At 47.0% G+C, this 14131-nt stretch overlaps 1 protein-coding gene across 3 annotated transcripts in view; it reads right to left on the reverse strand.

Moving 5' to 3' along the window:
- Positions 1-3370: 3370 nt before the first annotated feature.
- Positions 3371-14131, reverse strand: part of METTL23 (methyltransferase 23, arginine) — a 36167-nt gene continuing 25406 nt past the window's right edge. For all 3 annotated transcript variants that reach the window (XM_077459284.1, XM_077459285.1, XM_077459286.1), the window contains exons 4-5: positions 13960-14044; positions 3371-7920 (exon numbers count right to left, since the gene is read on the reverse strand). In XM_077459284.1, coding sequence (XP_077315410.1) covers positions 7752-7920; positions 13960-14044 — 254 coding nt within the window. In that variant the 3' untranslated portion in view covers positions 3371-7751. The remainder of the gene's footprint in view (positions 7921-13959; positions 14045-14131) is intronic.

Here is a 14131-nt window from a genome sequence, read left to right on the forward strand (position 1 = left end):
CCAGTAGCCAGATCGGGTAGTCAGCCAGTCCAAAGTTTATAAACCAGATCAGGTCAGACGAGCATCATCGGGAACAGCTGGTAACTGTGGAGAGAGAAGAGAGCTGGCAATTAGCCGACAGCTGAGCGGCCAGCCCAGGGAAGGAGGGGCTAAGCCAGCCCTGACAGTACCCCCCCCCCCCCCAATGACCCCTCTCCCTCGGAGGGCCACCGGGCTTGAGGGGAAACCATCTATGGAAATCGCGGAGGAGGACAGGGGCATGTACGTCAGAGGATGAAACCCAGGAGTGTTCCTCCGGACCGTACCCCTTCCAATGCACCAGATACTGTATGCGCCCACGGAACCTACGGGAGTCAACAATGGATTGTACCTCATACTCCCTTATGGTTCTCAACCTGAACAGGGTGAGGACGTGGCACAGAGGTGGTAAAATCGGTTACAGACCAACGGTTTCAATAAGGAGACATGAAACACATTTGAGATGCGCATACTAGGAGAAGGGTCCAACACGTAAGCTACTGGGTTAATCCTGCTAAGGATACGGAAAGGCCCAATAAACCGAGGTGCAAACTTCAGTGAGGGAACACGAAGCTGGAGGTTGCGAGATGACAGACCCTGTCCCCAACCTGGTAGGAAGGCGCAGGGAGGCGTCTGCGGTCAGCATGGAGTCTGTACCTATCATTAGCATGACGCAAAGCCTCCTGGACTTGTACCCAAGTGGAACGAAGACCACGGAGATGCTCCTCTAATGCAGGAATACTCTGCAGAACAAACATGTCTGGCAACATGGAAGGTTGGAAACCATAATTCGCCTTGAATGGAGACAATCGGGAGGCAGAATTCAAGGCACTGTTGTGAGCAAACTCTGCCCAAGGTAATAGGTCAGACCAGTTGTTATGATGGTCAGAAATATAGCAACGTAGGAATTGCTCCAAGGACTGATTGGCTCGTTCTGCGGCCCCATTAGACTGCGGGTGATACGCAGAAGCGACCGCAAGCTGGATTCCCAACTGTGCACAAAAGGCTCGCCAAAACCGGGAGACAAACTGACTGCCCCTATCCGAGACAATCACCTTGGGTAGCCCATGTAAGCGAAAGATCTCCTGAGCAAAAATGGAAGCCAGTTCCTTAGAGGTGGGCAACTTCTTAAGTGGAATACAATGACACATCTTTGAGAACCGCTCAACCACCATAAGGATTAGAGTGTTGCCTTGGGAGTTGGGCAATTCCACAATGAAATCCATAGACAGGTGAGTCCAGGGCCTCTCTCCATTGGGTATGGGTTGTAGGAGGCCCACTGGAAGGTGTCGTGGAGTCTTACTCTGAGCCGACACGGGACAGGCAGCTACGAAGGCAGTAACATCAGCCCATAGACTAGGCCATCAGAATTGTTGGGAGATGGCCCATATGAGTTGACTCTTCCTTGGGAGAATGGTAAGTCTGGAGCACTGCAGTACGGAGACTCTCTAGGACAAAGCAGCGGTCACAAGGTTTATCAGGAGGCGCATGGACCTGAGCAGCAAGAATTTTGTCACCCAAAGGAGAAGTAAGACTGGTGCGAACCGTAGCCAAGATACGATCAGGAGGAATCATAGGAACCGGAACCGACTCCGACTTGGAAGTGGAGGAAAATTGTCGTGACAAGGCATTACATTTTACATCTTACCAGGTAAGAATGAGACAATGTAATTAAAGCTTGACAAGAAAAGAGCCCATCGCGCCCTTCTGGGAGAGAGTCGCTTACCCTCAGACAAGAATGTAAGATTCTTATGGTCAGTAAGAATAAGAACGGGCACAGTGGTACCTTCAGGGAGATGTCTCCATTCTTTCAGGGCTAAGATGATCGCCAACAGCTCTCTGTCACCAATCTCATAATTGCACTCAGCAGGTGACAATTTCTTGGAAAAGTAGCCACACGGATGCATAGCGTTCTCAGAGTTAGGACGTTGAGACAGAAGGGCGCCAACTCCAGCCTCAGAAGCATCAACTTCTAGGATAAAAGGCAACGTAGGATCAGGATGTGCCAACACAGGAGCAGAAACAAAGGCAGCCTTGAGAGTCTCAAAGGCCTTAATGGACTCCGGAGACCAACTCTGTGGGTTACCGTCCTTTCTGGTCATATCAGTCAGAGGCTTGACCAGAGACGAGAAGTTACGAATAAACTTCCAATAGTAGTTGGCAAAGCCCAGGAAACGCTGCTGAGGACGTAAACCCACGGGTCGAGGCCACTGTAGGACTGCCGACAGTTTCTCTGGGTCCATCGAAAAACCAGCAGTGGAAATTACATAGCCCAGGAATGTAACCTATTCACGATCGAACTCGCACTTCTCCAGTTTACAATAGAGATTGTTCTCCCTTAGTTTCTGAAGTACATGACAGACATCTGTGTGGTGGCTCTCCAGGGACTTGGAAAATATGAGGATATCATCGAGATAAACCACCACACACAATTGCAACAAATCTCGGAGGACATCGTTAATAAATTCCTGGAAAACTGCCGGGGCGTTACAAAGGCCAAAAGGCATTACCAGGTATTCATAATGGCCTGTTCTGGTATTAAATGCAGTTTTCAACTCGTCGCTCGCCTTAATGCACACTAGATTGTATGCCCCTCTCAGGTCAAGCTTTGTGAAAACCGTCAGTGGGTATATCTCGGACTGCTATCTCATCCTTGATGGAATCCGAGAGACCATGAGAAAAAGCAGCCATGAGGGCCTCATTGTTCCAAGCAACCTCTGCTGCCAGAGTATGGAACTCAATGGCATAGTCGGCAACAGTTCTCGTACTCTGTTTGAATGACATGAGGCACTTGGCAGCAGAAGCGGAGCGTGCGGGAACGTCAAAAACCCTTTTAAAGGAGGCCACAAACTGAGGGTAACTCAAGACAACAGATTTTTGCGTCTCCCATAGAGGGTTAGCCCAGGCCAAAGCTCTCTCAGAAAGCAAAGATATCACGAAACCTACTTTGCTTCTGTCCGTGGGAAACGCCTGAGGCAGCATTTCGAAGTATATCTCAACCTGATTGAGAAACCCTCTGCATTGAACTGGATCGCCCCCAAATCGCTGGGGAAGCGGAGCAGAACCAGACATACCTCTCATAGAGGTAATACTCAAGGCGGGTGCCTGCACAGAGACTGGCGCAGCAGCAGGGGCGGCCTGCGACTCAGGTTGTACCGGAGCAGCCACCGTGGGGGATTCCAGGAGAGCCGTGCGATTCAGGAGCGCTTGTAATGCCAAGGCAAACTGATCCATGCGGTGATCTTGCTCATCCAATCTGGAAAAAATATTACCAACAAGTGGATTGACTGTATCTTCTGAATTCATGGTCTTCGCGTACTGTCAGGAACCATGAAACAGACAGAGACAGAAGTACAATCAAATCACACTTGTTTATTAATAAAAATAAAAAGGTAAATAGGAAAAAGCATAGTCAAGCATAGCCAGAGTCCAGTAGCCAAATCGGGTAGCCAGCCAGTCCAAAGTTCATAAACCAGATCGGATAATCAGCCAGTCCAGATGTCAGGGATCCAAGGAGAGCAACTGCAAGCAGAATAGAAGCCAGGAGGGATGTCAGCAAGCCAGTCTTGAAACAAACAGCAGGAGATTGTTCCTAGTGATGTGACCAACGCGAAGGCAAATGAAAGAGTGAGCTGGAAGGCTTTAAATAGACAGGTCAGACGAGCATCATCGGGAACAGCTGGTAACTGTGGAAAGAGAAGAGAGCTGGCAATTAGCAGACAGCTGAGCAGCCAGCCTAGAGAAGGAAGGGCTAAGCCAGACCTGACACTCTGCTTATCGTTTATTCTGACTTCTGGAATCCCTGACTACAGCTTTACTTCGACTATCCCTCGGCTATTCCTGTCAAGCCCCAATGCACAGATTCACAGATCCCAGGTAGCTTATCTCTTTGTTACCGTGGCCTGTGTGTATTTGCAAGGGTGAGCGTACATCTCTGCACCATGGACTCCAACCTACGTAAGCCCTCACATAATGAACTGACCAACATGGAGTCCGCAGAGATGTACAGGATGCTCAACTCCCTTGTTCTGCAAGTCTCCAGTCTGGGCCAGACCGTTGCTGAGTGGCAGCAAGAGGTCTGCTTGTTTAGAGGCACAGTACGCCCAACCCTGTAACCTGCATGTCTGGAACCGTTTGTTGTGATGCCTGAGAAATTTGATGGAAATCGTGCATCATTTTTGAACTTTAGGATGGATTGCGAGCTGTTATTTGCTCTTAAGTCTAGGACCTATGCCTCTGACTTTATAAAGGTTCACGCATCCATCAACCTGCTCACTGGGCTAATCAAGATATGGGCTTTTCCGCTATTACAGGAGAGGAGCCCAGTCTTGGACAGCTGGGAAGCTTTCATGTTTGCTCTGGACTCTTATATTTCAATTTCTAAGAAAACCAGTGTTCCCAAGTTTGCTTCTAGTTCATGTGGCCTATGGGTACCCAGGGACAGGAATACCATGTACAGATACGACTCCAAGCCATCCCAGTCTGTGCCAAGTTATGAAGCCCTAACCCCTCAAAGCCTGGACAGTCCTGAGGTTTTACCCGCTCCTACCCTGGATGATGTGGAACCCATGGAGATTGGGTCCATCAGGGCCAAGCTGTCTAAGGGGGAGAGAGAGCGGAGGAGAGGCTGTGGACTCTGTTTCTATTGTGAGTAAGAGGGCACCTTATCTCTCTCTGCCCAACTCGTCCAAAGTTTCAGCAAGTGGGTACTACTAGGATCTTTCCTGCTACCCCTGAATCTCTGCCTGCTATCCAGCTTGAAGTTCCTGTGCCGGTGTCCCCGCTTGAAGCTCCTGTGCCGGTGTCCCCGCTTGAAGCTCCTGTGCCGGTGTCCCCGCTTGAAGTTCATGTGCCGGTGTCCCCGCTTGAGGTTCTTGTGCCCGTGTCCCCACTTGTTCCTGTGCCCATGTCCCCACTACCTCCTGACTATCCCTTGGCTATTCCCGTCAAGCCTCCTTGCCAAGATTCACAGCCCAGGTAGCTTATCTCTTTGTTACCGTGGGCTGTGTATATTTGCAAGGGTGAGCGTACGTATCTGCACAATGGACTCCAACCTAGGTAAGCCATCACAATTGCACTATTTGCATGTCGGTGAGTATTATTTGGACTTTAAATGCATGAGACAGTTGCATATAGCGAAATAGATGCGAGGGATGCACATTGTTGTGGGATACTAGGTGGTTGAAGGGGCGTATGGCAGTGCTGGTGGTGAGGTCAGATATCAGTTTAATACCACATTAAGCCCATATTTTAGGGTCTGGTAGTGAGTAGAGATGGGGTAAGGTAGGGTTGTTCCACAGGGGGGGGTGTGCGGGGAAACTGCATTCCATGGGAACTTCTCAAGTCCCAGTCCCGCCCTCCAGGCCTTTAGAGTTGTGTGCATGGAGGTGGTCAAATCATATGGAGCCTTGGGACCTCGAAGGGGTAAATGTGATCACAGAGCAGACCACCGCAGCCTCCAGAACTGCAGAGGGGTTGGGCGCATCCAAAATATTTCTGCCAGTCTGGAAACGCCAACCCCCCTGCGACACCGGATGCACCAGTGTGGAGAGTTTAAATCTAGCGGGGTTTGGGCCCCAGAGGAAGGAGGAGAAAATTTGGTTCAATTTCGTGAAAAACAAGCAAGGTATCCATTGTGGGGAATTACAAAATAGGTAGGTAAATTTAGGTATGATTTTCATTTTAATTAAGTTAATGCAGCCTAATAGGGATAGAGGAAGGTTCTCCCAGTCATTTAGTTTGGCCTTGACTCCTTGGACCACCATCATTAAATAGTTTAAAGTGGTTGTAAACCCTATTTTTAAACTTTATGCTACAGAGAAGCCTCTATTAAGGCTTACCTGTAGCTTACCAGGATATCTCCTAAACCTGCACGGTTTAGGAGATGTCCCCTGCATGTGCCAATGACACTGACACATGCGCACTAGAGCAAACTGATGCAATGGCACCTATGTGCCGCTGCATCAGTCTGCATGCTGTTACCGGCGTCTTGCGCACGCATGCGTGGGAGTGACATCATCACGGCTCCAGCCAATCACTGCGCTGGAGCCGTGATACCCGGAAATAACTCCAGGACTACATGTCGGCAGCCGGAGGGGAAAACAAGGATGGCTTCGGGGTCTTCAATCTGAGGTAATACATAAAGAGCTAGTGTGCTATGCATACTAGCTCATTATGCTTTTGTCTTGCAGGTTGTCTTTTTTGAGGGTTTTACTTCCTCTTTAAATTATGTTTTTAGATAATATCAACCGTCAGCTAAAATACTAGTTTAAACAATGTCTGAGATGCTATATGTTTATATAGGAATTATGCCTCGGGCGATGAACTCTGTCCTCCCTTCCTCCTTTTCCATTTTTTTGCAATATTCTTTGTTCATAATTTGTATAAAAGGTACGTCCCCTACCATTAAAAGTAAGCATTAATTGAATGACTCTCTTGTGTGCATTGAATGCTTCCAGAGCTCTGAAAGAATTCCCACTGATTGTCCAGGTCTGAGCAGATTTAACCCTTACATGGTGAAGCTCTCCTGGAAACATGCTTCAAATTGCTCAAGCCTGAATCGAGGCTAAAAGCTCTTGCCACTGCTATGGTTGAACCCTTGGTCGTGGAATATTTGGATCAAATGGTTTTAGATTGGGGGGCCTCTCCGTACAAATACAGGGGGCTCTTTGGATAAAGTGCTGGACTGTGGAACTTGCATCTAAGAAATGTCTTATCTACATGGTCTTTGAGAGAGGTCTCTCCTACCTTCCTCAGTGGTAGAAGCCTAAGGAATAGACAGAATCTTCTACCTCATCCCTACGTCCCTTTTGTTTCTCCTCTCCCGCAGCATCCACATCAGTGGCAGCCTATTAGGGGAGCCCAAGCACCACCCCATCTCTCTACTGCATCCTCTATATGCATAACGGCTAGATTCATGAATATATCCAAGGCCACCCCTATCCATGCGTCCGGCCCAGAACACGGGGTGCATGAATTACAGTGGCCAGGGTTTTCTTTTGAAGCACTTGATTAGAGCCAGAGGCTCTAATAGGATTCAAAATAGGGTAGGCTCGGCTTGCAGAGAATGCGCTCGAAGCCCACCCAGGTGTGTTACAACAGCGAATGAATACGAATGATACCTCGGTTAGCAAACGCTTCTGTTTACAAACATATCGGTTCGTGAACAGAAAAGTTCACAAAAATTTGCTTTGGTACGCAAACTCTGCTTCGGTTCACGAGTGCATCTTCCCTGCTTTCGCACGTTCATATTGAGAAGAGCAGTGCAAGATGAGAGTCTTAGGCAAACCAGTCCACTTAGATAGGGGTGTATGCCCCCTGACTACCATTAGGGTGGGCTCACTTGATTGGGAATCATGGAAAAAACAGTTCATATGAATTCTGCAACTTTATCATGACCTTAGATGATATTTTCCTGGATGCACAGTGCTGTTTTCTGGCCCCTAGATTAGTCATTTACATTGGGGGTTGGGATTGTTTCAAACAAGGATTAAAGAGTAGCTACAGTTTTTTTTTTTAATAAATAAAAACATGGACAGTAAAACATTAGTTTACTAAAATCGGAGGAAAAACAAGCCAATAAACGGAGATAAAAAAAAAAAACTAAAAGTAAAAGTAAGTCTCTTAAATTCACCCTTTAACTAATTTTGAGCTTTGTAATGACCCATTGCATATTTCAGGCTGAACTCTACAATCTACTATATTAGTTTATATATAGTCAGAATTTTAGATGATCAGTCTAAATTATCCAGATCTACTGTGATGATCATCATTTGAATACTATGCCGTCCTGGAAGGTTGGATCCAGCCAAACATTCCTTATCAGCATCAAATATCTTCAGTGGAACGTTAGTACACTTGAAATTCCATTTGTGGAGCAGAGCTTCAATCGACCAGTCCTCACTGTAAACAAATATTAATAATTTTAAACAGTTTTAAGTATATATGCATCTACACAAAAAATTCCTTAAAACGTACTAATTAGAGATTTATGGCTTTTCTTGCTTCAAAAAAAATAAAAAATTCTCAGGCAGTGGTTTGCAAATCCAATATTGAGTGTCACCAAGTCCTGAGACTTTTGTTTCAATTTAAAAAAATAAAAAAAAGGATTTGGAATAACAAAAACTGGTATGCTGGTGTTGATGGTTATGGGGTATTTTTATGATTGGAAGTATGTCTGCAAAATATATTTAGGGGTGAAGGTGGATGTGGTGGCAGGAATTCATGTGGCTCATGGTTTGAGACACCTCAGTCATATGCTAATTTGGTCTTTGCTGTGATAAGCGTCCTGGCCAGTTGGGCATGTGAAAAGATGGTTTGTCAGCATCGTAAAGCATGATCTGACTGTACAAAATGGAAATACTGTAGCTGAAGAGAATTTACTTAAAGCGGAGGTCCACCCTAAAATGGACCTCCGCTCATCGGAATCCCCCCCCCCCTCCGGCGCCACAATCGGCACCTTTCAGGGGGGAGGGGGGTGCAGTTACCTGGATAATCCAGGTAACTGCACCCACTTCCGGGCTAGCTCTCTGCGGAAAGGGGCGTACGTTACGCCCCTTTCCGCAAGCGCCCGCCCCCTTCAGCAAGTGCCCCGCTGCCTGCTGGGAAACACACAGCTCCCAGAGGCAGCGGGGACCGTCCGGATTGCGCCGCGCGGCTCGCGCATGCGCAGTAGGGAACCGGGAAATGAAGCCGAAAGGCTCCATTTCCTGATTCCCATACCCAAGATGGCGGCGGCACGAGCGAGCGATCGGCTTCGGGTGCCGACATCGCGGGCGCGCTGGACAGGTAAGTGTCACTATTTAAAAGTCAGCAGCTGCAGTATTTGTAGCTGCTGGCTTTTAAAAAAAAAAAAAAAAACGTGGAGTCCCGGTGGACTCCCGCTTTAAAAAAGAAACCTGTATAGTTAGCTGCCACTAGATTGAAGATGTACACAAGTGATTATTTTAACATTTTAACTGCCACTTATGTAAAGCTTTCACTTGTTAAGCTAACTGTTGGCTCTCTGTTAAGTGATTCAGGTGTCTGTAATGCCACCCGATCAATTCCACATATCCCAGAAGGTACTTCATCAGCTCCAGTGTGATCCAGAGGTGACATTAGGGGTCTGATATCTGATGTATTCTTAGGGAAGACCTGTCATGCCCACTGGGTTATTGAAGTTTCACTGAGGTGCATAACATTTTAGGGGTGACATGCTGCATATCCATTTACTCAACACAACCTTATCTTTCATGTTTTATCAAATTGGTAATATATTGTGTTTGTGTGGACTTAAATTATAACTGTAGTATATTTTTTACTGAAAATGTGGGTTTGACATGTAGTTGCGAAAATATTGTGACTTAAATTTTTGTTAACTACCACCATTTTATTCCTCAGGGTCCCTGCTTTCCAAAAGGATATAGAATGTTAAAGGGGTTTTACTAATCTTCAGGCCTAAAATATGACTTTTAAAGTGTGCAACAAAAAATGTAAAAATCAGAAATGCCTCTAGTGCTAGGGATTGGCAGTAAGCTGTATATGAAGGGAAATGTATTTTATCTATATGGTTTGGAGATAGGGCACAGAGTAAATAGATAAATGGAAGACACATAGGTGAATATATAAACTGAACATATATGCTGGGAGTGTGCAGCGTCTGTATCTCTGCTAAAAATCATGAAAAAGAAAACCTAGAATTTGGAAGAAACTCTATAATATTATTTTGATTTGTCTCTGGGAGTATATCCAATAAATGCTACACTCTATAAAATAACCTAGGCTGTCTGGAACTTACGTGAAGGTTGTATTCTACACTCCATTCCCCACTACTGTATATATTCTCACAACAGATGGCACTGTGAATAATAAAAGTTTGGGGGCCTTTAGAGAGGCATCGCTGCACTTGCTCATGTTCTGATCTGTGGCCAAATTGTGTACTAAAAAGGACACATTTTTCTATAAATGTTTCTTTCTGCTGGCTGTAGCTTCACCCCAGGCAAAGCCCAATTTATGATTATTCCTGTCAGGGAACTACAGCATAGTACTTTGGCCACTGCCCCTTACCTTTTTTTCAAAACAATGCTCTAATCAAATCCTCTCTTATTCATGCTGGGTGTCGCTATCTGTCTGGAGATGCCAAGACACCAGGCAGGTAATGCAGACAGACTCTATAGAGCTCAGTGCAGAGTCCCTGGACACAGTGGTCCCACCCATAGACTGGTCTACCATGCTGCTCAGCAACCATTGCACGGATCAGAATGGGATCCATATATTAAGTTCCTTGACTATTCCATAAGGATTTAACATTTTTAGTGATGTTTCATTCTTAATCTAGACACTCAAACACACATGAACTAAGGGGAATTTGTATTACAGCAGCAAACAAATAATTTTCTTTGGCGATTTGGAGGAGTCTTGGAGCAACAGAAGGTACTTTTTTGAGTGAAGAATACAGGCTTGGGTAGATTTTTTTTTTTTTAACACCCAAGCCATTTTTCAGCTTTCAGCACTGTCACACTTTGAATGACAATTGCGTGGTCATGTTAAACTGAGCCTGTAAATCATTGTATTGGTTGCTGTCCTGTAAAACCATAGTAACAAAAAATAGAGTTTCAGGATTCACTTTGTCAGGACCTGGATCTCGTCTGTGGATGAGAAAAAAATTTCTGGACAGCCGCACTCCAAAAATTTGCCTTTTTTCGTAAAAAATATTATCAAAAATACATGCCACAGTAGAATGGACAGAAGAACTGACGTGTTTCACACTAAAGCCGCGTACACACGTAGCCGTCTGTCCGACGTACTTAGTCTGGCGGACTTTCCGAGCACGCTACCTGGCCGGCCAGGAAAGGAGGGGCGAGCGAGCGCCCCCCCTCCTGAGCCGTACCAGGCCGCGTGCCCTCAACATGGGGGGTGCCTTGGGGAAGGGGGGCCGTGCGCCCCCCCACCCCAAAGCACCTTGTCCCCATGTTGATGAGGACAAGGGCCTCTTCCCGACAACCCTGGCCGTTGGTTGTCGGGGTCTGCGGGCGGGGGGCTTATTGGAATCCGGGATCCCCCTTTAATAAGGGGGCCCCCGGATACCGGCCCCCCACCCTATGTGAATGAGTATGGGGTACAATGTACCCCTACCCATTCACCTGTAAAATAAAGTACAAAAAAAACACAACACACAAGATAAAATAATTTATTGCACAGCTCCGGGGGTCTTCCATCTTCGGGGGTCTTCTCGCCGGACTCCTCCGCTATCTTCTTGTAGCTCTTTTACTAGCGGAGGAGCCCGGCATTCTTCTTAGTCGCCGCGGCCTCTTCTTCCGACTTCGGGGGTCTTGTCCCCCTCTTCGGTTCTTCTGCCAGGCCACCGCGCCTTCTTATAGCTCTTTTACAGGCGGTGGCCCGGTCTTCTGTCGGCGTCGCCGCCGCCTTCCGTTCTTCTTCTTCTTCTCCTGGAGATGTTGACTCAACGTTCTCTCCGGCCGCAATGCCAGGGACGTGCTGTGACTTATATAGGGACAAGAGGCGGTGTCACATGGGTTGATGTCACATGGGTTGGTGTCACATGGTGACCCCGCCCCCTTACGATGTCACAGTCCTGGAGGATGCTGGGACTGTCGCCATGTGACATCAACTCATGTGACACCGCCCCTTGTCCCTATATAAGTCGCAGCGCAGCGCGTCCCTGGCATTGCGGCCGGAGAGAACGTCGAGTCAACATCTCCAGGAGAAGAAGAAGAAGAAGAACGGAAGGCGGCGGCGACAGAAGACCGGGCCACCGCCTGTAAAAGAGCTAAAAGAAGGCGCGGTGGCCCGGCAGAAGAACTGAAGAGGGGGACAAGACCCCCGAAGTCGGAAGAAGAGGCCGCGGCGACGAAGAAGAATGCCGGGCTCCTCCGCTAGTAAAAGAGCTACAAGAAGATAGCGGAGGAGTCCGGCGAGAAGACCCCCGAAGACGGAAGACCCCCGGAGCTGTGCAATAAATTATTTTATCTTGTGTGTTGTGTTTTTTTTGGTACTTTATTTTACAGGTGAATGGGTAGGGGTACATTGTACCCCATACTCATTCACATAGGGTGGGGGGCCGGTATCCGGGGGCCCCCTTATTAAAGGGGGCTCCCGGATTCCGATAAGCCCCCCGCCCGCAGACCCCGACAACCAACGGCCAGGGTTGTCGGGAAGAGGCCCTTGTCCTCATCAACATGGGGACAAGGTGCTTTGGGGTGGGGGGGCCGCGCGGCCCCCCCTTCCCCAAGGCACCCCCCATGTTGAGGGCACGCGTCCTGGTACGGCTCAGGAGGGGGGGGCGCTCGCTCGCCCCTCCTTTCTGGCCGGCTGGGTAGAGTGCTCGGACAAGGGTCTGTTGTGGAGTTTGGGGGACCCCCACGCCAATTTTTTTTCGGCGTTGGGGTTCCCCTTTAAGTCCATACCAGGCGGCGGGGCCAGCGACGTCTCCTTCGCGGGCCCCGCCTACCTGGAGACCCGCTCGAAATGAGCAGACTTTTCTCCGGGCGCGAAAAGTCCGTTAATTTCAAAAGTACGGCGGACTGGCATACACAGGCCGGATTGTCCGCCGAAATGCGAGTCCGGCGGGTAGATTGGAGTGTAAAACTACATTCTAAGTCCGCCGTACTTTCGGGTCAAAAAAGTATGCCGGAGGCTACACACGGGGGGATTGTTTGGCGGACTTGAGTTTGCCGGACTTTTCCACCCGCTTGTTTGATCGTGTGTACGCGGCATAACAGTGCTTAATCGTGATCAAGAAGTTTGATAGTGTGAAATGCGTCGGTTCTTCTGTACGTTCTGCTGTGGTATGTATTTTTGATCATATTTTCTACGAATAAAGGCAAATTTTTGGAGTGCGACTGTCCAGAAATTTTTGCTCATACTCAATGCTATATGCATTGCCAGCACCTGTGGCTTCTAATTTAGAGGAGAGGCTCATTACAATCTGATCTACCTGGAGCGGTGATACCCCTTTTCCTATTGTTCCTGGGCTTTGGAGCTTGTCTGTGTCTGGGGGGAAACTCTTCTTGCTTAGCCACTCGAGATACTGGACAGCCCCCTGTCTGATCTTATAAGATCACCTTGCCTTGAACCCTTTACTCCTCCCATGAACTTCCTATTAAAGCTATGCCTTTGCACTCTGTATGCCACATTATTGTGCTCTCTCCAGCCAATATCTTGCTCTTGTTACTCCTGTTGCTGTCCATATCTTCGCTACCACTCGATACCAATCTTTGGCTTGTTCCTTGACTACAGTTATGCTTGATACCAACCTGTTACCACGTCTTACTGACCTTTGGCTTGTTTACTGACTACACTTCTGCTTGATCCCTACTTCCTATATCTGCTACTGAACCCCAGCTTACTCATCCCCTGTTGGGGCAATCCTGAGGACCGTGACCTGGTACCAATATGTGCCAAAATCCATCTCCACCATCAGGAGCTCTGTTGAATACATCCGCCTTGGTGACCTGCTTGTACTGTATACCTCTTCTGCTGGTCAGTGGGAGTTTCTCCATTGCTATAGCTACTGATCTCCAAGCCTGACTGCATACCGTGACACCCTTTTTTCTCCAATATATATATATATATATATATATATATATATATATATATATATATATATATATATATATATATATATATATATATATATACATATATATATACAGAATTTGGGGCACCAGGCTGATATTTCTTTCTATAGATATATTTTTGATAACTATCATCCTATTTGTGTGTGTGTACCTGATTTTAAAAAGGTTTGTACAGACCAGTGCCTGCAGGAATCAAAGCACTGCCTCCATAATCCACTGTTTTAATCTGCATTGCTTTCCAGGTTCTTGTGTAATAAAATAATTAATGCATGTTTTTAGTAATATGGGTGCATTTTTTTTTTTTGGGGGCAAAAGGTGGACTTATCCTTCAACAGACCAAGATCTTAAACTAGCAAAGCACCTTCTAACTTGATAGGTTGTCCAGAACTCAGCCTTGGGATTTCTTTCCATTATAAACTGGACAGTTACCAAGATGTCTTCAAAATCTGCAAAATAAATTCAGACTATTAGGATACAGTATAGTTTAACAAACAATTACTTATGCAGCACTGGTTATTTTACATCATTCTAAG

Source organism: Lithobates pipiens, unplaced genomic scaffold (genome assembly GCF_037356315.1).
Source record: "Lithobates pipiens isolate NorthernLeopardFrog02 unplaced genomic scaffold, aLitPip1_a1.2 Scaffold_28, whole genome shotgun sequence".
NCBI classification, from domain to species: Eukaryota; Metazoa; Chordata; class Amphibia; order Anura; family Ranidae; genus Lithobates; species Lithobates pipiens.